General features: G+C 33.6%; 4 protein-coding genes across 9 annotated transcripts in view; 2 read left to right on the top strand and 2 right to left on the bottom strand.

Moving 5' to 3' along the window:
- Positions 1-1,858: 1,858 nt before the first annotated feature.
- On the top strand, positions 1,859-4,419 carry LOC105224746 (biogenesis of lysosome-related organelles complex 1 subunit 6). Its single transcript, XM_049458861.1, has 5 exons — positions 1,859-2,069; positions 2,310-2,621; positions 2,685-2,769; positions 3,629-3,715; positions 3,862-4,419. The coding sequence occupies exons 1-5, from the start codon at positions 2,044-2,046 to the stop codon at positions 3,976-3,978; spliced, it is 627 nt and encodes a 208-aa protein (XP_049314818.1). The 5' UTR covers positions 1,859-2,043; the 3' UTR covers positions 3,979-4,419.
- Positions 4,083-13,200, bottom strand: LOC105224747 (major facilitator superfamily domain-containing protein 6-A). 4 transcript variants are annotated; one of them, XM_029549589.2, is made up of 8 exons: positions 13,041-13,200; positions 12,184-12,372; positions 11,916-12,096; positions 11,176-11,314; positions 9,235-10,090; positions 8,175-8,642; positions 7,919-8,111; positions 4,083-5,177 (listed from the first exon to the last, which is right to left on the bottom strand). In XM_029549589.2, exons 3-8 carry the CDS (start codon positions 11,977-11,979, stop codon positions 5,104-5,106), a joined length of 1,794 nt encoding a protein of 597 aa, XP_029405449.2. In that variant the 5' UTR covers positions 11,980-12,096; positions 12,184-12,372; positions 13,041-13,200; the 3' UTR covers positions 4,083-5,103. The 4 variants fall into 4 exon arrangements, 1 of the variants encoding a protein (XP_029405449.2); XR_007423048.1 differs by having other exon boundaries at positions 5,043-5,177; positions 7,265-8,111; XR_007423049.1 differs by having other exon boundaries at positions 5,043-5,177; positions 7,265-8,111; positions 12,184-12,408; positions 13,041-13,179.
- Positions 13,201-13,503: 303 nt separating this feature from the next.
- On the bottom strand, positions 13,504-15,613 carry LOC105224745 (general transcription factor IIE subunit 1). Of its 2 annotated transcripts, none has more exons than XM_011202927.4 (4): positions 15,477-15,613; positions 14,467-15,162; positions 13,961-14,397; positions 13,504-13,894 (listed from the first exon to the last, which is right to left on the bottom strand). In XM_011202927.4, exons 2-4 carry the CDS (start codon positions 15,120-15,122, stop codon positions 13,701-13,703), a joined length of 1,287 nt encoding a protein of 428 aa, XP_011201229.1. In that variant the 5' UTR covers positions 15,123-15,162; positions 15,477-15,613; the 3' UTR covers positions 13,504-13,700. The 2 variants fall into 2 exon arrangements, with proteins under 2 accessions (XP_011201229.1, XP_049314805.1); XM_049458848.1 differs by having other exon boundaries at positions 14,467-15,169.
- A 3,384-nt stretch (positions 15,614-18,997) lies between these two features.
- Positions 18,998-24,693, top strand: part of LOC105224744 (F-box/LRR-repeat protein 16) — a 162,236-nt gene continuing 156,540 nt past the window's right edge. Inside the window, exon 1 of one of the 2 annotated variants that reach the window (XM_049458820.1) lies at positions 18,998-19,787. The gene's annotated coding sequence lies outside the window, so the exon portion shown is untranslated. Of the gene's footprint in view, positions 19,912-24,693 lie in introns of both variants that reach the window. The other variant, XM_049458821.1, reaches the window with a different exon arrangement.

Consider the following 24,693-nt stretch of genomic DNA (forward strand, 5'->3'; position numbering starts at 1 on the left):
AAGCACAAGTGTTTGTTATTTGCATAAATTGGAAAAAGAAAAGAACAACAATGACTTATCGAAAGCCTTTAAAATAAGAAATAAATTATATTATAATAGTTAGCATACAAATCCTTTTGTAAAAGTTTTTGTTTGCATTTTATCTTTACTTAATGATTTTATTTTAGTTTTTTCATGTTTGTAATTATTTTTAACTATATAGCTACATTTGTATGTAAAATAATTTATACATTTTATCATTTTAATTTAGTTAGCTTCATTTATTTAATGCTTAGGTTTTTACATCGCGAAAATATATGAAATATTTTGTGTTTGCGTGACATGATAAAAAAAATACTAAAAAGAAAATGCATTATATTATAAATTATGTATGTATGTAAATGCAGTGACATGCTGAATAAACAAATTTGAAGTTAATAAAAAAAAGGATTTTTATTACCTGAATCAACGGGAAATTATATAACAATTTGGTAGCACTGTAAAAATGGTATGAGTATTTTGCTTCAAACGCGAAATTCCACCATTCACTAGAACTTTGCATTTGGTTAGACACTACCTTCACGGAAGTAAATGTAATTTTTTACTTGCTACCGTCATTTTATGTCTAAAGTAATTATTCACTGGTAGGCAATATCATAATCTCAAGTTACGGCCCCTTCTATCGAGTGCCAGCATGAATTTTGTATGTCTGATCTAACGCTTTACACACATCTTTCGAAATTTTGCATCCATTCCATCGCGCTTTGATCCTCCTTGCCATGCTCCTGTCCAGATCGTCGTACAGACAATACACGGGTTTACGAAAGAGACGACCACGTGTTCTAGTGACAAACGTTCACGACTTTTGACTTTTGTGACCTGGCACCCAATAGAAGTAGAGTCGCTTATGATTGTCCACATTCTTCACTGCTGTCCTGCTTCCGAAAACACTTCTACCTGATAAGCGAACTGAGATAACTGCCTTGAGTGCTGCTCGACTGTCCACGTAGATATTACCTCTAGAGTTGCTTTTAATGCATTAGAAAACTCCGCGGTTTTCCCATTAGTAAAGACCTCTGCCTGAAATCTAATGCAGTGGTGCGGCAGCTTAATACTTGTATACTGTGTTATGCTTAACTCTGGACAGTTAATCTCCGCACCAGCTCTGTCCTCCATTGCCGGTATATAAGTTTAATGTGTTGCACGCAGCTAAAATACTTTTACGGCAACCATCTCTTTGGATATTTACTCTAAACATTCCAAATTCCATTCTAAAGTTAAATCTCCAGCAGCCAGTTGTTCTCCCTGCCCGAAATTTAATAAATTATTAACCATTTTTATGTGTGTGTGCAATAAGTCGCTATTTGTGTTCAAAAATACTGGCAGGATGAATTATAGTAAACTAAATAGCTAATTTGTATTTACGTACATATGTAGTATATATATTATTTCCTTTCCCTTCTATAATTTTATAAACATTATTATGATGAGTTTGAATAAAATGTATGTAAGTTTCCATGAATAAATTGAACTCGTCCTTCTTACCGAAGCGATTCAAAAGAAAGTCAGGAAACCCCTAATTAATTTTGCCCTCGGCTGAAAGCACTAATTGTTTTTATTTTTAAGAACATGAATCCTTTGACAATTTCGTTTTGCTTAAATTATATTAATTTGAAAGAATTCTAATTTTTTAATTTGTAAAATTTTTGCAGTAATTGGAATTTAATCGATATTAATTATTTATATCACTTTCTAAATATTGACTTTTAATTTATTTAATAGTTCAAAGACTATGGGATATCCGTTTCCGTGAGTAAATTGTGTGTTTCTCTCTGAAGCGTATCAAAAGAAAATCAAAAAACCCCTATTTTTTGCTATCGTCTGGCAGCACCTACTACTGTTTTTGTTTTTCCTACTCACATCATTTTTACAATTTTATTCTGTCTTTCTTAAATTTTCTTATTTGTTGTGGAATTTTCTTTCCCTAATTATTACAAAAAATATCTGAATAAATCGTATCATCATAATATAAATACTAAATCTGCACTAGCATTTCTACGTAAAATGCTGAAAAGTAGTAATTTAGAAAGGTGAGTGCTATTAAAATAAGATTCTTAATCAAGTTGTTTTGCAATACCTTCCAAGAGGGTCGACAGCTACAAGTGACACAACAATAACAACGAAGTCTTATAAATATACATACATATGTAGGTCATAAAACGTTTTGGGTGCTCGGTAGGGTCTGCCTAGTGATAAATTCACGTTATCAACTTGTGTTTTTAATTTATCAAGCAATTACTAAAGCAAATGCTGTATTTTCTTGTATTCAGTATTATTAATGCCGTGGAAGCGGAAGGTCAGCAACCGAACAATGCAACTGATTTGCAACAAGTGCCCGTAACGCAGCATAACAACAACAGCTTCAATGCAGATGAGGCTATAACACAAGTGAATAAAAACACCTTCACGCCGTCCAATGGCATTGGTAAAAATAATAACAATGAGGATTATAATACCGTTCGAACAACAAAAACAACTGATGAATTGCCCGATTCATTGGCTACCAAGCAGTTGGCCACAGGTCTCTTGCAAATTTTTGAGCCACCTCTAGTAAAAGCGCGCGGACAATTGAAGGAGCTCATGTAAGTTGCATGAATTTTCGTTTTGAATCTACACGTAAATTTTTAATGAACTTATTCTTATAGTGGTAAACAGAATAAAATTTACATTGATTTATCGGCGGAAAAATTCAAATTGGATAACGCTGAGACGGCGAAGCTGCACGAAATGGTAAGTGAATTTGAATTGAAGTCTGAATTTCATTTGTGGAGCTGCTATTCACAGTTATGTATACTACACATATAAGCAAATATTTGTTTAGAAACTTCGAAGTTAGTTTATCAGTACATTTCTCGTTTTCGAGATCTATTTAATTTATTGAATACAATTTTATTTTTCGTCAGCCTTTTTGAATATACAAATATGCGAAAATTCATAGATTCTCTTAAAATTGCTAGATAGATAGAAAAAATTGCTAACCAAACTAACTGGAATTTTATCATAGTTGAAAACAATAGAACGTTTATGGCAGCTGCTTATCGCATAGCATTTCGTCTAGCATTAATTAGCTGCAATTATAATAAATAATAATAATTCTTCAATGTTGCTTAACGATGCTTTTATTTTTGATATGTTATTACTTGTATACCCTTTGCCAGGAAACATCCAAATGGAAATGTATAAAGTATATTAATAAATGATCAACATGAGCTAAGTCAATTTAGGCATTTCGGTCTGTCTATAAATACGCGAACTAGTTTCTCCCTTTTTGAGATATCGATCTGAAATGTTGTAACGTGTGTCTTTGTCGGATCCGCCGATATCGGACCACTATAAACGAAAGCTTTGTGTAGATTTCCGCACAAAATTTGGCATAGATTATTGTCGAAGTAAACGTTAAAACTCCGAAGAAATTGTTCATATCGGGCCAATTTATCATATGTACAATAAAACCAGCAATCAAAGTGAAATTCTTTTATGGACTCTTTTGTACAGTATTATAACTTGGGTCCAGCTACAGAAATTGGCGTTTTATATTGTTTTATTACTATTTTACTTTATTGCTCTCACTGCTATTGTTGTTTTTCAGATGAACAATGTGAAAATTTATCGGGAAAAGTTGGTTAAGATTAAAAAGCAAATGCAAAGCATTTATCAGCGCAGTAAAGTGCTGAAGGTAACTATATACAGCATTGAAATTATAAATCACACTTCTATTTTAAATATTTACAACCTCTTGATTGTGTTGAGATAAGTGTTTATCTTAGAAAAATAAGAATTTGCAAAAAAAAAAATTACAATAAATTTCGTCTAATTAAACAGAAACGCGCAATTCATGTGCAGGCCTGCAAACATAAAGAGCTACAACGCAAATTACAGAAACAACAACAAGAGGAGGCTTTAATCGCGAAACAGCAACAAACGCAAGCGGCGGAGTGAAGTCGCCAACAATAGTAGTCAACGTGTTACGAAAGCCTTCAGGGAATTTTCGTATGTAAACTTGTGTTAGAAAAATATATACATATATATCAAAGACTTGCATATTATTTTAGTTAAAAAGTAAAATTTTATATATTTTATATTAAATATACATGAATACAAATATTTGAAAGAAAAATAATGCCCATAAGCGCCATGCCTTATATCGTATAAAATTTATGCTTAAGCTATAAATAATGCATGTTTAAAAAGACTATAATGCTAACAAATTTCATTTTATTTTCTATTTTTTTAAGTTTTTGTGCCCAGTAAAAAATGTGTGCACAAAATTCAAATGCTTTGGTTTTCCAGCAACGAATGACGGTAGTAAAAATTATCTCACAAAATTGTTTACCAATTGAATATAACTAAATAATTATAGCAAATATTAAATATTACAGATATAGATATGTATGTATTTAGCGCTTTCAAGCCAAGTGCACGTGCACATATCGTAAGTATTTTGTAAACAGAAAAACTATTTTAATTAACAGCACATTCAGAAAAACATATTAACACAGTAATTAACTAAGCAAGCATGAAGAATACTAGTTAGCACTAACCTAAAGCTTTGTGCACTTAAAGCAGTTGTGACATTTGTAAGATTATTTTAACTACTAATTGCTTAATTAATATAATATAACCAATATTTTAAAAGTTTTTATACTAACATAGTTTGTAAACACTAAGTATAGAACAAAATAATGCCTCTTGTATGGATATTTAAAACGCAAAAATGATTTGCTTGAAACAAAAACAGAAAAATAGTGAAAAAGCACCAAGCATACCACAAAATAACAGCTAACTTACAATTTTAACTATTTTGTAACATATAAATACTATGTTGTTCTATTAACTGAGTTGGTACACGGCTTTCGCGTTAGCTGCGTGTAATTGCCACTCCTAATAAGTACGCAACAGGTTGAAAGTGTTCACAGCTCAGGGTAAAATTAAAACTTCAAAGCAAGTGCAGGTAGCTACAACACGTTCCTCAGCCATATAAAATACCGGTACACTGCATAACTGTTAACGCCAAAAAACTGTTAAACAGTTGTTTAGCATCTCTAATGTAATCGAATCACATATTTATGCGACAATACTGTATTCTTGATCGTTGAGCATATGCATTGCATCGTTGGGCGTCAAATATTTAACAGCGCCTGCAAGTGTGTCGAAACGAGCGTTAAATAAATGAAAAGTAAATAAATAATATATATGTATATATAAGAAAATCAGGTAAGTTAAATATACAATACAACAAAATACAAAATGCAAATTATATAGAACGTTTTCCAAAGAAAGCCAATTTACAGACAAATATAAGTACGTCGGCAATGGTAATTGCAACATTTGATGTACATCCTCATTTGCATGCAACACATTTACTCAGATATGCGCCGCGATATTTCTCTTCGTATCCGTATGCATGTATGTACAAGTTGTCAGGCGTTGGCAAATAATTGTAACATTTATTAGCACAACTTAGATAAGGTTTTCCAAGTGTGATACGAACAAATTTATGATGGGCAATAATAGCACAAAAGTACATAAATTTAAGTTTTGTTCATAGCAGCTGACTAGTTAAAAATGATTTTGTAGCGCACAATTGGAAATAAATGCCTAACAAAGTAAATAAGATAAGAGCGTGTAGGTAATTAAAGATTTCGAAATTGCGCTAAAGTGATAGAGAAAGTTTTGAAATTGACACTGTTAGCGGGATCTACGATAATTCTTCAACGATTTTGCTTTGAAAAAATTATACTTAGCAAAACTGTAGTATTAAATTTTTTCTAATCATTTTCTGTCATATTTTCGTTAAACGCAGCAGAATTTTTGAAAAATAGTTGATGTACATTGTAAATATAATATTAATTTCTGCACCATAAACCAAAAATTCAAAACTTGGTGTTGTAACGACAAAATTATATTATTTTAGTTAAGTTTTCCACATATCTGACTAACACAGCAAATTTAATATTAATTTCTAAATAATAAGCCTCGAAATCGTTGTTCTTGCATCAAGGCATAAAAGTACCCAAATAACTTTGTGATAATACTTCCGATTTGAATTTATAAAATTTTAATTCGGGTTGCATAGAATCGTTTACAAATAATGCATTAAAAAATTATAATCCAAATGGGAAACTTTAAAATCGATTATTAGTGATTAATCGATCGGTTTAATTAAAATCGAAAATTTCATTTTTACATTTTGGTTCCTCCATTTTGGCTTTCTTTTGAAAGGGGAAGTACACTTTTAATAATATGTATATCAACATAAATTGTCTTATTTACATTTAATTATGATGTTTCAGTTATAAACACACAAATCTTTCCTTTTTGTCTCTTTTTGGTTGAGGTTTTAATTTGGAAAATTTTTTTTTTTATTAACACGTTCGCGGACGTGAATGCTATAGCATTCATTTTCATACTGATGCAAAATGACGTGAATGCTATAGCATTCAAACTTTAAAGCCAATTTTTATTCATTTAATTTTATACAATCTTAAGTTTTTGTAATTAATACACATTTCAAAATAATGACCAATTGGTTCATTAGATACTTTCATATTATTTTAACTTTTCTCAGTGTATTTACAAATTCATTCACGTCATTCTGGTTGAAAAATAGTATCTATTTTAACTTTTCTCAGTGTATTTACAAATTCATTCACGTCATTCTGGTTGAAAAATAGTATCTATATCGTCGTGGATGCTATAGCATTCATTGTATATAACGGTTAAAATACGATGTTCTGACTACTCTTATAATATATGTCTAATTAGATTTCGGATATTACAACTAGTTTCAAAAATAATTGCCTGTATATTTTTGCAGCTCCCTAAAATTTTTTGCGTCCGCGAACGTGTTAAATAAAAAAATATTTTTTCATTTTATAATCTAAAATGTTTGAGATTAAAACTAAAATTTTCAATTTAAAAATTTTGTTAATAAATTTTAAAAATATGCCAATTTATAATACTAATCATTTTACACTAATAAATAGGATAATTCTATAATACTCAACAAATCTCATCAAGTTACACCAAATTTAATAACACAAAAATGTCAAAGCAAATGCTAACATGCCTGAGAGAACAAATATTTCGAATATACTACAAATTACTTTCGAAATTACACAAACATTACAATTTCATGAACAAATATACTTTCAAAGCACTAACTAAATAACGAAGCCTGCATGCAAATACTTTAAAAATAATTAATTTTGATTTATCGAGTTACCTGATTTTTATATTGTCGGTATTGCAATTTTTACACTGGCGCACGAGCGTTTTGTATGCCTTTTCTACTTTAGTAAAGTTTTTACAGTTTTAATGTAACTAAAATTTATTTATTAAAATTGACATTTTTTGTATAAAAATACCAAAAACCTTGAAAAAGTCACTTATTATTGATTTTTAATAACAGTTATTTTGAAATTTCATTTTTTTTTAATAAAAAACTGTTTGGACAGTCCTATGAGACCTCGTTTTCAATTATAAAATATCTTTAAATTTAGAGTTGACCTCGTTTTTCAATAATTAAAAATCTTAAATAAGGCCACACGATATGTAGCTAAAAGCTCAATTTAGTGTGCAATTAACCCTTTTGTGTATTATGTATAAAAACTTTTAAGGTGAACAGTAACGCGTAAATAGCAAGTTCACCACTACAAAAATATTGTTTACACTTTTTTTGCACCAAAAGTTCTTTTTGAGTACCAAATTGACTTCATACACACTTTCTTTACTGCCTAAATTCAGCTTAAGTCAACATCTGTGAACTCAGTAGCAACACCCTTTGGGTTCGTTGCATCTACAGTCCAAATTTTACCGTTTTCTTCCGGTAAATGTTTCACTTCTGGTGTAACATTGTCTACTATAACCGTTTGCTTACCATTAGCATCGGCATCGCCTTGCCCAGTGCGCTGCAAATGCCACTGCACCAACACATGCACGATAAATGCAATAAAGGCGAAAATGCCGAAAATCAGGAAAGTGCCACTGCCGCTGACAGCGGCAAATAGATTACCCGCGATAAGGCTGCCCATAGATACACCCACACCTTCAAATATGGCACCGACTAAGCCCTGTGTGGTAGAAAAATTAATTTACAACTCGATTTGTTGTTAGGCATGCATCACAGTACTTACCTGCATAGTCGCCTCAGTGCCGCGAGGTGCCACAATACTCGCATACGAAGCCATGGTGGCGTAGAAAATACCGAATGTGACACCGTTCAACATTTCAATGGGTAATACCCACCATGGATCCACCAACAGCGAATAGAGTATGAAACGCACACCGAAAGCAAAAAGCACTAAACTCATAGAATTTATATGACCAATCTTACGCAATATCCAGCCGGAGAGGAAGAAAAAGGGCAATTCACCGCCAAAACTTTGTATACCCATGGCTATGCCTTCCAGTGTCTTCATGGAATTCTGACAACCCTCCAGTTTTTCACCCAACTCATCCAAATACATGAAGAGAAAGTTCCAAACGAGCGCCGTACAAAGGCCAATTGAGATACACCAAATAAAGAAGATCACACAACGAATGGAGAGAAACATTTTGCCAACATCTTTGAGTATGTTGGGGGAGAGGTGTGTTTGCGTGTGCTGTAAGAGTATTGGAGGTGTATAAGTAAAACTAATAATAGTAAAACAGCAAAAAAGCAATATCTTTGGTTGGTATAATATCGTTAACAAATAAAACAACTTCCCATACAAAAATTTAGTTGTGATCGGTCAGTTTGTATGGCAGCTATATGCTATAGTGGTCCGATCTGAACAAGGTGTAAGAATATTGTACCGTTGCCTTGAACAATAACCCATCCAAATAACATACATATATACATAAATATGTATGTTGTCACATGAAAAATTTCTCATTCTTGAACTTGATTTTGAAGGTTGGTAAACTATAGTAGTCCTATATAGGCGATTTCGACAAATGAGCAGCTTCTTGTAGGGAAAATGATGTGTGCGCAATTTCATATCGATAGATTGGCAGACGGACATGACTAAATCGACTCAGCCCGTCACACTATCCACATACATATGTATATATATATATGTATTAACATATGGAAAACTTAATACATATACCCGATTCAGAGAATTATAAATCAATATTTTTGCAGAATACAATATTATAAATTATGTGTCAAAATTATACTCACCACACTCAGCAATACACTCAAACGCTTACCTTTAACTTGGTAGACGCTACCAAATCGAAACCTATTATCACCAATGTCATCCAAAACACAATTGTATAGTCTTTATTTACGCTACCGTGCGACATTTGATCCACCAGCACACCGGCAATAATGGAGAACACACCAAAACCAATGGAACCGTATAACCTTTGCTTGCCATACAAATGATGACGATCGCCCAGTATTGAAAAGCATATCGCATCACCAATGCTCACCACCACCGCCATACCGATCCAACTTACGATGAGCATAATGAAGAAATACCAAAACTGATGCATACCCCATACATCAGCATTGCTGATCGCTGTGTTTTGTGTCAATTCACTTTGGAAATAATCATCATTGCATTCTATGTGACAGCTTGTATTGAATAGCGGTTTATCATATGGACAATTTAGTGTTATATTTTCACCATTCATTTGACCTCTATCATGTGGTATGACAAAGAATAAATGATCACCTGGCATCTCCATTTTACCCATGTCCAGAAAGGTGGTGAAATTTAGTTGGGGACTGTTGCGATCGGGGCATGTAACGTTTTTGTTGTTATTGTTATTGGTTGTACTATTGTTGTGCAACCAATTATCACAAACGAAATCCATTTTTTCTGGATTTGCTTGGCAATATAGCTGACACGTTAGCACCCGATCACCATAGTAGCTCTCTAGATTATTTTCTATGCACTTATCAAATTCGGAATAGTATTTTAGCGTGGATGCGCCGCCGTGACAATTAAATTCCATCGTGGGCAGTGCTTGTGGAATGGTTGGTGTGAATTGTATGAGGAAAAAGGCAATAGCGGTGAGAACTTCGCCGATGAGGAAAAGTGTGCGATGGCGTTGGTATCTGAAAGTATATTTTGAAATTAATTTATTAATCACGAAGGCATTCAAAAATAAAAGCATTATTAATATATATTTTTTGTAAATTAGGTCACCGATTAATGTTGCTGTGGTAGAAAATTATTTTTAGATATGAAGCCGGATGAAAATCCGGATACATTTCGTTTACATTGATTAATTGTCAGATAAATGATATCTGGGAAATAAATTGAATTTTTCGAATTTTTCATTCAGTTGTAAACAAATGTTAAATATTGCACTCAAACGGATTTATAAAGGAGTTTAAATCACACACTGTTCTAATCGTTATACCTTTAACAGGGTAAGTTTTTTAGGAAGGACCATATAAATAATATACTTATATAGTTAGCGGGTTGAGCTGAGAGGTTTTAGCCAACCCCGCCAGTCTGTTTACATATACCCGAAATAGGATACTAGACATCGATCTGCAATCTTGTACATGTCCCTTTCTCCCCAAGAGACGATTCATTAGTGGACATCGCCGATATCGAATTACAAATGCAATACAAACTGATCGATCAAAATGAAGTCCTTGTATGATTTATTTATTTGATGATATATTCACGAAATGCATGAATTATTGTCCGAGGCAACGCTATAATGTACAAAGAAATTTTCACATCAAACTACTATAGCATATACATATATACATATGTATGTATATGACATACAAACTATACAATGAAAATCAAGGCTTTGTAACTTTTCTATTTCACTACATATCTTCACGAAATTCGGGTTGGAGTTTTGTTTAAGGCAACCGTATAAACTGCGGACCAATTGTTCTGATCGGACCACTCTAGCAATCAAGTTCTTTTATAAATTTTATGAAGAGATTATGTATAGCTTGTGTGCTGAAATTAACGTTTTTTCTTGTTGTTATTAGTGTTGTTCGAAGGGATCAAAATTTTTAAATCATATGAATCTTGGAAAGTAATTACCTATGTATAATAAATACATATGACCCATCAATAAAATATTCAATATTGTTGGTCTACCTACCGATCAGCAACAAAAACATATGCCTATCCCACCAATAAAATATTCAAAATCAATTGGTATACCTACCGATCAGCAATGAATCCAAAAAGCGGCTTGGCCAGCATGCCAACAATGGGCAAAATTGTATACATAGTGCCGATGACCACTGTAGAGAAGCCTAATTGACGCGCTAATGTGGGCATAAAAGGCATTACCGGCGCCGTTCCTGCATAAGGAAAAAACAAGAACATATCCAATAAAAATTTAAAATCACCAATTGATTTCTGATATTTTTGATAGTGCACACAGTCATATCTTTACAAGTATGTGTATACAATTAAGTAAAATATCAAAATAAATTCAAAAGTGTATAAATTATTAGGATGCATATGTTCATATGCGTATACATATACATATGTAAAAATATACAGCTGAACATGTGCATATGTATCAAAATATATACATATACCAATATAATATAAAGAGTATAGCGAAGTGGGTGATAACAAACTAAATGAACTGAAGTAAATTGAATTCAATTTGCAATCACAGTGAAAATATTTCAAAACTAAATATGGTATAACTTATAAAAAAGCTTATACAGAGATATACATATGTATGTATGTATATTTGTGTATAGTTGCATAAATAAATCACAATAACAGAATGTGGTATTAAACCTTTTTGAATAGATAGCTAAAAAATGGCACTTTGACTTGAGGTAAATTACATATGCATTCGTATAGATAAGGATGCAAGTACGTTATTGAATAGTTTTTATTATTGAACAAAGAAACTAGCGCAATTTACAGTTAAAAAAATCTCACCTGCATTGAAAAAGAAATAATGCCCCTTCATCGGCAGCAGCTCCTTGTCAATTTTCGGTGCCATCGCTGCTCGTCTGCGTTATACCGCTCCAAAGTGAACAATTGCAATGGTTAATTGTTACTAATTTTTACTGTGTGAGCAAGCCTCCTTGGCGTGTTTGAAATTATCTTGCACGAGTATCTGTGTCACGAAAGTATTTTATTAATCTTTTTACGTGATATTTGCATCTTACTGTAACATTTTATTATCATTTTGGTTTTCACTTACCGTTGATAACGCCAGACGCTCTAACATACATAAATAGAAGTGATAAAAATTGGTGAATTGTAGTCTTTAAATAAAATATTGTCTTTTGACGAGTCCGCAGTATATTAAATGACTAGTTAATGTCAATGCGCCGACTTTAATTCCAAATTAAACGTATAATGCTTATAAGCAGTTATCATTGCCTTATTGCTGCGTATACAATAATTAACATTATTTACTTAAAATCTTAAAAGATAGACATATGTAGTTATAGTAGGAGTCAATGTGCTCAAGTTGTGTTTATTTGCTGAGGCGCGGACTTTCATGCAGTCTTCAAAGGTGTTTGAATTCAAATAGCCCATAGTGTTCTATTACACTAAATATGTATATATGTATGTATGCATCAAATTACTCAAATCACTTTGTAGACTCAGTGCAATCAAATGTATCTAGCATGCTAAATATTTTAAAACGGCCTTTGCACTTAAGTATTTCTAATCTTGTTGTAAATATTTTATTCAGTCACTAACAGCTGATTAACTAGAATAAAGTAACAGTTATGTGTGGGTAATACTAGCGTATTTGTACTGCAACAATTAAGCTTGTAATTTTAATATTTCTAAATACAACAAATGCTCTGAGGTAAGTACTTTGACTTGTGACATTCTTTCGTAATAAAAAGCGCTATTATACGCTGTAATTGTCCAAACATGCTTTGCATTAGACACACTTGTTTGAATTGCACAATTTTCTCACATGGCATCCGCCGCATATCCTCACACTTTCTTATTAGAACTTTTAGCTTAACACGTTAACTTGCACACACAGATGACAAACTAATAGATTGCGTGCAGAAATTCTGCTTGATTTTTACTTACACTGTGTTGCGTTTCATTCAATTTAACATTTTTTAAATAAATTGTGTGCTAAATGATAAATAATAGACACTTGTCCGAGCGTTATTACATTTTCATTTGATTTCACGAAATGCAATAACGAAAGTGGGCAATTAAAAATGCTGAAATGTCAGAAATGATTGAAGTGTCAACGAATCAGATGCTCGATGTTGCTAGAGTGCGAGTAGTGCAATAAACATACGCGAGAGCATCTCGTAACTCGCAACATGTTGCTACGAATATTCAACTCAAGTGTCCAGTGCAGGCGTAACAAAAAATTGTTTGTTTCATTTATTGCTGATTTATTATTAATGTTTAAGTCAATTCGGACTTATTTTTTAATTTATTGAATAAATTAATGCTTATATTATTATTCAACATATTCATTTATAACTTATGCTGAACATTTATTTTGTAGTTGACATAATTTTAAAACAAAAAAAAATTAGCTTCATATTTATTATTATAATTTTTTTTTTAATTTATGGTGTGCTATTGTATGCAACGAAATGTTGGAAACTTCTACAGCAAATAAAACAAAATTAAATAAATTGCAATATAATTGGAAATAAGATTTAACTAGTAAAAAATATACATAATTCCAACTTTACAGTCCATGCTCGCCTCTACAGGCACTTGGCTTTAATCATAAATATGGCTGTAATGCTGCTGATAAACGTGTATATAGTTTTCCTTCTCTTGCTGTGTCATTTGAGCTATGAGTTCGTCATTGATTTGATCTATTGGATGTGGTCGTCCGGCAACAAGCACCGTAGGAACATCGTCGTCGTCATCTTCTGATTCAGAATTGATATAGTTGTTGTAATCAACTTTCGCTAAAGTTAAATAATATTTTTTATAGTAACTTTGCAACAAAAGCACATTTAAAATTCTATACTCACGTATTTTAGTATTATCGATATCTTTGTCATCATCACTAGAATCACTGGAGTCCGCATTCGAAGAACCATATTTAAGACTTTTCGCTAGCGCATCCTTTTGATTAGTTTGCTTCTCGTGTTGCAATAGCACCGACATAATATCTTCATTCTCTTTTTTACTGCGATTATTGGTTGCACCACCCACATTTATCGTATGTTGTGTGGATGATTGTGCCGCTTCATTAAGTATGGCCTCGGTGGCATCATGAGGTTCCTCCGTTATAACCGTACTCTCGGTCATCCATACAGGACGTGCCTTACGCTCGGTAACCGCCTCCTGTATCTCACCGCCAATACTAACATCGACGCGCGTCTCTTCCACGGCAAAACCTTGATTGCGTGTTGCTTCGCCTGACCATTGCTGACCATCGGGCCGTTGATTCTGTGGTTTCGTAATTCTAAAAAAAATGTACATTATTGAAAATAAAAAATATTTTAACTTCGCTTTTAGCTGTAACTCAGCATACCCGCGTATTGTGTCGATATCCACAGGTTCAGGCTCGAGTATTTCAGGCGCTAGCTTAATGCCTTCCACTTCGCGTAACAAATCGTAGAGTGGCTGCAATTGTTCGTTGAAACGTGCCAGCATTAACCGTGAGTCTTTCTTTGGCATTGCCGAGCTATCTTCCTCGACAGGACTACCGCAATAGGTGCAACGGAATTCTCCAGTGTTGAAGTCGAACAACTGATCGGCTTCAAGATCAGTGAATGTCTTATCGCAGTTTGTACATTTAAAGCTAGCACGACTTGTGGCATCACGTTCTTCTGTTTCCATACGTTTACGCATCAAGTCCAATTTGTATTTAACAACATTCACAAAAGTTTTATAATTAATAAAGTAGTAGTTGACCTTTTGTGCCTTGCCATCGGGTCCGGTCTCCATTTTCAAACGTATCTGTATGAATTTGTCATTGCGTAACGTCGATATGCGCGCACGCATTTGTTTCTTTTCGAAGCGCAGCAGCTCCGCAATATCGTCTTCTTTCATGCAAGGATTACGCACCAACATATCAATGATGAGTGCATCTTCAATGGAATAGAAGCCGCGTACAACAAGACGTGCCAATTGTTTCAAACTACTCGGCACTTCGGTAACATACTTGGTTTCTTTGGTATTGGCCATGCTTTGTGAGGGTCGTAACTTAAATGCGTAGTTTTATAAGCTAAAAACTGAAATTAGGATACAACATTTTATTTTCAATTTCTCATTTCTGCTCTGCAGCAAAATTTTTTGGGGGTTTTGTTACCCTTTCGACCCTACGTTTATACTGCACTGTATTTTGCAACATGTTTTACCGAGTCTGCGCGACGAAATTCACCCGGTTTGGCTACATGTCGCTGCAACATTTGTTAATACAACAACAGCGCTGTGTATTTCCATCGCTCAGCAACATCACAGGGAGGTGGAATCCGAATAAAAATTTAGTTCTGTGACGCGCGCATTCGGGTGAAAACAAAGAAAATTCGTGAAACTTACCTCGCTCGTCGATGCTCGCAAAAGTTGCAGTGAATTTTCGCCTTCGAAGATTTTACGTTTTCTTCTCGTTTCCTGACTGAATTTCATAAAACCCTTATAGTACAATGCATTGTGCTTTGGATAGTGATAAATTTGCTTGGATCGGCGAGTTAAAAGCAATGAATTTTTAATAGAAACGTTCACACGAAACGCGAATATGCCGTCGCCGATAACAGGGTGTTGCAAAGGCATGGTGCTGTCAAATCGACTGCGCTACCACTTCTGTAACGACAAGCGCATATGACAGTTGGCAGTGTTCATGGCGTGCTGGAAAGAAATTTGCAAACACAAGTACCAACTGTGTGGGAATTTTGCATTGGAAGTGGTGAGGAATTTTATTTACGTTTGAATAATTTTTGTTAATTTATTTTGGTCTACTCGTATTTAATTTCTACTTTTAAAAGGTGGAAGTATTAATAATTTGCTTCCGCAGATGGCGGAATTATTTAACGCAAAAATTGTTTATAAAAATGCAAGTGTTTTGCGTGAAATATGTTAGTAAAATATATGCGATTCTAATAACTTTTTGTATTTTTGCAGTGAAAACTATGTTGTGGCGGACAATAGGCTTCTCGGAAGTAAGCATCTCATAATAAACAACGAAATCGGAAAGTACCGGATAAATATCCATCCTAGCACCGGAAGTTTTGGCGCAAAAACGTTTAAAGAGTTGCTTTATCGAACTACCACAAAAGAATATTATTTTTACAGTAGATTTTTTGATAACACCTAGTGAACGTACCATCTGATTTTTATTTTGCAGATTGAAATTTGATTCAAACTAATCTCTTTAAACTATAAGCCAACGATAAGGTTTCCTTGATTGGTACGACGTTTTTTATATTCTTGTGAAGTTTGATCTCCATGTGTCGAAAATTATATAAAATGCATTTTTTTTGCTAAATTTATCCGACTTAAGATTTATGCAATGGGTGTGCAAGCAATTTCTAAAAAACATCCTCTTGTATGTTTATAAATTTCATTACAACTCAAAATGATATCAAATGTATTAGAATATGTGTGTTAAAGGGTATCTTAAAGTTTACACCACCATTACTTGACGTCAGCGAAGAAAACTTCGTAAGTCATGTCGGCCCAGTTGATTGACAACTAAAAACTTTGTGAGTCAACAAAAATAAACATTTGAACACAAACAACTAACCATATGGTGCTAAAATGAAATAAACATTAATTTACTAGGAAAGCCATCATTTATTAAATAACAAGTCGGAAGAATCAAATCGAAAGAGTTGGTTTAACTTCGTAGTAGCGGCAGCTGCAACTAAAGTAAACTTCAGTAATGAAATTCCAACATACAAATACAAATGTGAGAAGTACGAAATCAACATGCTGTTTTTTAAAGCAAATAGAAGTGAAGTGACTAACACAAGGTGGAAATATTACAGCCAGACTAGCGCTATTTCCGTAAAACATGTATCCATATTTGTCTGTTGCATGCTTCAAGGCGCTTAGATACTGTGTGCTGCCGAGTGATTCGAGCGAAATGCATAATTGTAATAAGCATATGTATGTATTTCCTTTTTAGTATGAAAATAACGAAAAAGATGTATGAAAGTTTGCGTGATGCAAACACGAATGCATGCATATGTATCTATGTACGTGTATCTTATATGTATATACATAGTATGTATATTTTATGGATATATGCATTTGCATCCCTTACTGCTGTACAAGTGTCTGTGCGTTTGCACACTCATGACCGCTTGAGTAAATAATAAATGGGCCAGACGTAGGCGTCATTGAGTCTGGGCTGCATTAATAACTCGCACAGTAGAAAGGAAAAGGAAATACAAAAACAAATTTCTTTTGGAATGACGCTGAGCAGGCAAGCAGTGGGCGTTGAAGTCAGATGCCATAATTTCTTTGTACATTTATTCGTATTTGCTCGCATGTTCTTATACACGAAGTTTGTGCTTAGGAAATGGGTGAGTAAAGAATTTCCACGCGTTGAGTATATTTGGCGAACGAAATGCCTTCGGTATGGCATCAGACTTATTTTTGTGAGAGATGTTTGTAACTTCGAAAACTTTTGTGTATATTTTTATTATTTATCCATAGTTTAGGATGCACAAGTTGTGAGTAAACCTACACTAGACAGTTGTAACTCAGTTTCGAATTGCGAGATATGTAAATAAAGAGAATATATATATATAAACTTTTTTAAAGAATGTGTTTTATTAATTTTTTTTTACTATTTTTTGACTGTTTTATGAAATTAAACTAAATGTTTTGGAGTAAGTTTAGCTCAACTACTATAGAAGAGTATAATAAATTTGTTCACCTAACGATTGTACGTATCACCTAAAACTAATCGAGATAGATATACATGCATACAAATGTATATAAATTATCAAGATGACGAGACTAGTTGAAATTAATAAATATTTAGATATCTTGATGAAAATTGCTCAAAAGTAAGGACGAGTTCTTTGACGCTATTAAAAGAAAATCTATAAATTGATTTTATAAGTGTAATTCGGCACAGAGTATCGCAGCAGCAAGGGGCATCTGTGGGCTAAAAATTTTGAAAAAGTTGGCCCCGTCCTCTAATTGGCCTAATGTACATATGTATGTATCTCTCAAACCCTTCAAGCCAAAATAACTAAACTCGCTCAATATGTGTAGATCGTACAAAAACCGTTATCCATAGTGTGAAAATAGGGTTATAACCCCGCTCACTCTCCATATAACGGTACAGATAAAAATTACTTAAAGCGCAATGAATCAATAACTACAGGGCTTTAAGGGAGGCAGGTCAAAATTGGAAAATGGGCTTGATGTATTTCAACGGCTTCAATTTTTGCAAGTTGGAGGAGTATGATGAATATAAAATGTTCGGTTTTTTATATTTCTTTTTATTTTTTTTTTAATTTTTGTAAGTTTTTTGTTTTATTTTTATATTTTTTATTGTTATTTTGGCAAGTTTATAAAAATAGTCATTTAATAATAACAAAGCTTCAAAAATATTCGAACTCAACGAATCTCGAAAGGTCTCATTTCTACATCAGCATCTCATTCTTTTAACAAAAAATAACTGCCTCGATTTTGTTTCCGTTTTTATTTCGAAGTTTTAAGCAGAAACTTGACAGTTATACAAGGTACGAACAACGAATAACTGTCAAATTCAAAGATCGAATAAAATGTTTCGCAATATTTTCGCACATAAAGTCTGCGCAGGTTCTCAACTGAGAGTCTCTTATTCGGAGTACACACAGGCAAAGCTTCCCTACACATCCGCTCACACACGTAACACCCGTGGGGTTGCGCTCTCAGAAATAATCCAACCAAATACACCTGTGCCTAATTAGAGAAAGGGAAGCACATTTCATACGCATACACGTCAAATTGGAAAATAACAACAAATACACTGCGCATGTGCCATCCCAAGTGTATTTGTTTGCAGCCTCGCAGCTCTTTCGAACAAGCATTGAGTTTGCCTCGATTATTTGTCTTTCGAAATTTTGTCTTTCACGCCAACAAAGGAAACTTGGAATGCAGTTTAAAGTCGTGCGCCAAGACATTCGGAGTTAATTCGCAGTCAGTTCGCTAACAGCTGAAAGTGACCAATAAATAAGTAAAAAAGTAAATAAGCAATTCTTGTGGCATACACAAAGGAAAATCTTTAAAAAGTATCTGCAAATAAATGACAGGTCACAAATAACATATTGTTGACAGCATTGTTGCTGTTGTGTCACAAAACGGAAAGCGGAAATTATTAGCGTAGCTGGCAAACTACTGTCAATGTGTCTGCAGGCTTTCCAGTCGAAGTTATAATTAAAGCAAGCGCTTGAAAATAACTGCAATACAAAATTTTGTTGTGAAAAAAAGTGGACGCCCTTAAAGAATTTGAAATTTGTTGCAAGTTTATTGTGGTGGTAAGTGGTGGTGTGGGTCAGCTCAGCTCATCGCAAATGTGTTTTGGGGTGGAAAGGCCATTCGGTGCGTGGAAAATGTGAAGTGTGGCGTTGCACTAGCAGTAGCGTTAGCATTAGCAGCAGCAGCACTGTCTGCCAGTTATTTAAATAATTGATTTTTATTGTATGTGCGTGTGTTTTGCTTTATTCAGACGACCGGTGTGAATAAAAGTAAACAGCAGGCGTCTATTAATATTATTTAATACAGTGACGGCGTATGTGTGCAAATAATTTTTGGAAATATTTCTATTGTGTAGCTACGTCTGCGAGAGGTGATCCAACGGCGGCAGCAGCAGCAAAAGCGGCAACGTGTGTGACGGCGTCGTGCTACAATCAAGTATGTTGAAAAAAGCTACCCTTTTACACTCATAGGAAAAGTTTTATTTTTTACTTAAGCTTAATACAACGTTAATGTAGTGAATTAATGGTGAATCGCAGAGTTTTTGTTGCTATTGGGAGAGGTATGTTCAATAAGCTGTAAGAAAATAACACAGTTTGTTGTTAGTGAAAGGTTTCAGCGTATTTTAAGTTTATTATGTACAAAGTAAATAAAAATGTTTAATGCCATAACAAGGGTTTCATATCCGCATAATTTTGTTTTGAGTTTATCAGTGCAAAACAACGAATATATACACATTTTGTTTTTCACCACAAAACAATATTTTGTAACTTTCCAATCTTCTTGTAATTTTAACATAAAATAATTTTTTGGGCTTTAATGAATTAGAAAACTAAAAAATTTTAAAAACAAAGTTGTTTATTGCGTGATAATATTTCATTAATTTTTTTATTCATTCTACTTCTCCAATCTACCGCAACATTTCCAAAATTTTTTAACCGTTTTGTTATTAAAATATTATTTTATATCAGGGTGTTCGAAAACATACAATACATGATAACATTCTAGAAATAAAAAATAAAATAAAATTTGCATGCTGCAGCAAGGCTTTGTAAGTGTTTTGAAATAAAAAGTGAATTATTCTCAATAGTTAAACAAATTGTTTTGCGTGTAAGCAAAGTTGGTGACCTGTATAAAAGATAAATGTAGTAAATTTCGTTAAAAATTTTAACTTTTTTGAAAGTTATGATGTTTACATAAAAGTTGCGTGTCATGTTTTGTTCGGGATAAGCTCATAAGCTCTCGGTTTTAGAAAGTGTCCAGATTAAATAAACTTAAGAAATAGGAAATGTTCTCAATCTCAATTATGACAAAATTCAAAACTATTCATAAATAAACCAAATAAGGAAAGTCTAAGTCCAGGTGTTTGGCAAAATTTTATTTTAAACATTTTTGCGAAAGATTTAAGGGGGAATTTTTTGAGAATTTTTTTGGGAGGAAAAGAAATAGTTGATTAAAGCGAAATTTCGAGGGTGTAAAGTTATATATTTGAACATCATCCGCAAATTTTTGGATACGAAATCTTTTATATTCTGGCTTTAGGAAGCCCGAATCTCGCATGTGCATTTGCCGGACGGCGGGCAGGATGCATGTCACAATTTCTATCTCAAACAAAAAATTCAAAGAGATTCATATTCGCTAATAACGTATTCTAGTTAAACTAAGAAAATTGCAAAAATTGTGAAAATTTTTTGATATTGAAAAAAGTGGTTTTTGACCCGCCAATTAAGAAAAATCGTAAAAATGAAAAACCGAAAAATCGCGCTTCAAAATTTTCGCTTTCTGCCCAAGTGCTCATATACATACCTGCTTGATTCTCAGCCATTACTTTCCCTCTAGCTTCGACAATATTTCCAATTTACATCTTTAACTTGGGGGATATATTCTTAGGTATTTTTTAAAGAGGTTTAGGCAAAAAAGGAATCGATTTTTTGAAGCTTCTAAAGCAGGCTCCCCCGTAAACATTCATTGTTCGAAGAAATCGTGAATGAATTACAATCACTTTTGGTATTTTATTTAGTTATATTATACTCGTATATAGTTATATTATAGGTCATGGTACTACTTAGTTTTATTGCTATATTTTACTTCCTGTCAGCTAAAATTATATTAAAATCATCTTCAAAACATATACATATATCTGATATAAGCTAAACCGAAGCGTCTACATTAATATATGTATTGAGTTGATATGCAAACGTCAACTACATTAAAAGATTGGAATTGATTAATTTAGCGATTTGTGGTTTGGACTACTCAATTCCACTCATATAATTTTTAAGAAAGATTGTCTACTTGTTTTGTCTGATTTGATAAAAAATATCATACATTTTAACCAAGCTTAACAATTTAAAGACAGGTGGAAAAACGAAAATCGCTACACAGGGTAAATTTGGAGCAGAGGAAGGCCCGTGCTGATTGCATTAACCAGTTATACTTGAGAATATGTTTCCACTGATGATATATGTATAGTATATGCGATTTTATTGGTTGACCAATTTCACACATATGCTCTTTGATTTTCATTAAAGTACCGTGAACAATATACATATAAGGAGTAAAGTTAACCCGACGTTTGAAAATCCAGATATTAGTTTTACGGAGGAAAGGACAAGTTCACCATTCATTTTAGGAAAGAAAAAAAGTTCACTTGATTTTATTAAGATAACTCATACAAGTATATTGGCAGTATAAAGTCAGACGGAAGTACGAAAATTTTTCTATTAAGGGGCTAAGGGAAGTATTGACACAATTCCAACTATACACACTGGCATACATTTACTAAGAAAGGATTTTATCCGAATTTCAATAATATATTCCACACATTGTCTCACATTTTTAGTGGACGGTCAGTCAAAGGCACTGGGGATATTTTCGGTATCTGTGGGCTTGAACAGTTATGATTCGATTTTGGCAATTTTTAAACTCGAGATGGAATACATTTAAAGCATTATTTGTGCAAAGTTTTATTCCGACATATTCATTGATGCTTTATTAGTATACTAGAAAGTGAAAAAAATGGGAGGGAATTTAAAAATGTATTATATGGAAGTAGGCGTGGTTGTTGTCTACTTTCGTCTATTTTCGCAGTGGAATATAGGAATCGAAAGATAGTTCTGCCGATTTTTTTTTCAAATTGGTCGAGTAGGTTCGGAGATATGTTATTTCCCTTAAGTGTGTGGCAGTGCTGCGCCTATCGTCCGCTTTTGACACTGACCCTTTAAAGCTTTTTTGTGTCATATTGAATTTAAAATGTAATCCCTCTGACGCATTTAGTTATTGATTTATCGTACTTTTAGTAGTTATTATATTGTTAGTGAGCGGGGTACAATCTCAAAAGGAATTGTTGAGAACGGACCAATAGTATCCTGTTTATCAAGAATGGTTTGAATAGGTTCAATACTTCCCTAAACCCCCATATAGCTAGTATAAAGATTTTCGAACTTCCGGGTGTCTTTATATCGCATACATCAGCCAATATGCGAGTTATCTTAGTAAGATTTAAAGCGTGTATTTTTCTAATAATAATTCTAATGAATAGGGTGTAAACTCGTCCAAAGCCGCATATAACTAACAAGCCTTATGTGCCTGAAAGTATTACCCCGGCGTTAATTCAAGAGTATGAAATGTTCGGTTATACCCGAACTTAGCCCTTCCTTACTTGTTATAAATAAAATTTGTCAGCTGGACCCTCCCACTAATATTATTTTGCTCATATAAATCAGGTGCACTGCATTAAAAATTCGCATTCACTTTCGCATCTCGTTATTCATTTTAAAAATTTTTTGCCTGTAAATTAATTAACGGAAGGCACAACAACAACAGTAAACAAAGACAAAACAGCATAACACGTGATTTACGTTCGCTTATTTTGTTTTATCGCCGCTGCGACAACAGTGACAGCAATGGCTGTCAGCGTGTGCCACCAATTACATGTATACTTACGAGTATTTAAATTTTATTTTATTTTTGCCAAACAACCCCATTGTAGTAGTATACAGCAACACGGACACATATGCATGTCCACACATGTGTATTTTCGTATTTTATTCACACACATACATACACAAATGCATGTGTGGCAGTTTTTCCGCGCTTGTGTGCAGAGGTCGTGATGTCATTTACCAATATGCCTTGAGAGATGCGATGTAGAATGGAAATATTTTGAACTTTGTGGAAAATAGTAAAATCGTACATTGGCCGAGTTTTATTTGTTTTCTTTTTTATTTCTTTTTCCTTCACATACCCATACTAAAGTAGTTTAGCTGAGTTTCTTTAGAATTTAAATTCAATTTTCTTTAGTAGAACACATTATGAAAAACGTACATTTCTTAGCAGAGTAGCAAATTGTTGAAAGACGACTTTTAGGCGTTCGCATGTGTTGAGTTCTTCGTACAAGAATTTACCCGTGGAAGGCTGCAGTGAAGTTTATATGATTGAAAAATTGAATCGAAGTTCTGGATGTACTTCCTGGAGGTCCTGGATAAAATATAAATATATCATTTTCTTACACAGAGGAAAGAATGGTTAAAGTATACCACTTCCAATAGGCGCATTGCCTATAAATAGATCGTCCTTAAGTAAATTAAGTATTCTAATTATCCTTGCAAAGAAAAAATGCATATGTTTAAGATATTTTTTTCCGACTCATCCTACTTCAAAGCCCCCCCTCAAAACTAATACGGCTGTGTAAACTGACGTTGAGCAGCACCGGAGCACAAAAGCTCCGTCAGGATCGGGAAGAACCTCTCCGGGCCGTTCGATACCAAACGTGGTTTCACACAAGGCGACCCCCTACGTGCGACTTCTTCAATCTGCTGCTGGAGAAAATTGTTTGAGCTGCAGAACTTAATCGAGTAGGTACAATCTTTTATAAGTGAGTACAGCTGCTGGCGTATACCGATGATATTGATATCAACATCACCCGCGCCGTTAGTTCTGCTTTCTCCAGACTGAACAAGGAAGCAACGCAAATGGGTCTGGCAGTGAACGAGGGCAAGACGAAATATCTCCTGCCATCAAACAAACAGTCGTCGCACTCGCGACTTGGCTCTCACGTCACTGTTGACAGTCATAACTTTGAAGTTGTAGATAATTTCGTCTATTTAGGAACCAGCATTAACACCACCAACAATGTCAGCCTGGAAATCCAACGCAGGATTACTCTTGCCAACAGGTGCTACTTCAGACTGAGTAGGCAATTGAAAAGTAAACAAAAGCCAAACTCTATAAGTCGCTCATAATTCCTGTCCTGCTATATGGTGCAGAGGCTTGGACGATGACAACAACCGATGAGTCGACGTTACGAGTTTTCGAGAGAAAAGTTCTGAGAAAGATTTATGGT

Source organism: Bactrocera dorsalis, chromosome 5 (genome assembly GCF_023373825.1).
Source record: "Bactrocera dorsalis isolate Fly_Bdor chromosome 5, ASM2337382v1, whole genome shotgun sequence".
Taxonomy (NCBI): Eukaryota; Metazoa; Arthropoda; class Insecta; order Diptera; family Tephritidae; genus Bactrocera; species Bactrocera dorsalis.

What these genes read in the sequence shown, in the direction of transcription:
- LOC105224745 (XM_011202927.4), bottom strand. Translation starts at nt 15,122, where the DNA reads ATGGCCAATACCAAAGAAACCAAGTATGTTACCGAAGTGCCGAGTAGT. An exon ending in GATATCGACACAATACGCGG is followed by an intron (nt 14,398 to 14,466) that starts GTATGCTGAGTT and finishes CATTTTTTTTAG; the next exon opens with AATTACGAAACCACAGAATC. An exon ending in TATCGATAATACTAAAATAC is followed by an intron (nt 13,895 to 13,960) that starts GTGAGTATAGAA and finishes ATTTAACTTTAG; the next exon opens with CGAAAGTTGATTACAACAAC.
- LOC105224746 (XM_049458861.1), top strand. Translation starts at nt 2,044, where the DNA reads ATGCTGAAAAGTAGTAATTTAGAAAG. An exon ending in AAAAGTAGTAATTTAGAAAG is followed by an intron (nt 2,070 to 2,309) that starts GTGAGTGCTATT and finishes TCTTGTATTCAG; the next exon opens with TATTATTAATGCCGTGGAAG. An exon ending in AGCGCAGTAAAGTGCTGAAG is followed by an intron (nt 3,716 to 3,861) that starts GTAACTATATAC and finishes CTAATTAAACAG; the next exon opens with AAACGCGCAATTCATGTGCA.
- LOC105224747 (XM_029549589.2), bottom strand. Translation starts at nt 11,979, where the DNA reads ATGGCACCGAAAATTGACAAGGAGCTGCTGCCGATGAAGGGGCATTAT. An exon ending in TTTGGATTCATTGCTGATCG is followed by an intron (nt 10,091 to 11,175) that starts GTAGGTATACCA and finishes ATATACTTTCAG; the next exon opens with ATACCAACGCCATCGCACAC. An exon ending in GCACTGAGGCGACTATGCAG is followed by an intron (nt 8,112 to 8,174) that starts GTAAGTACTGTG and finishes TCTACCACACAG; the next exon opens with GGCTTAGTCGGTGCCATATT.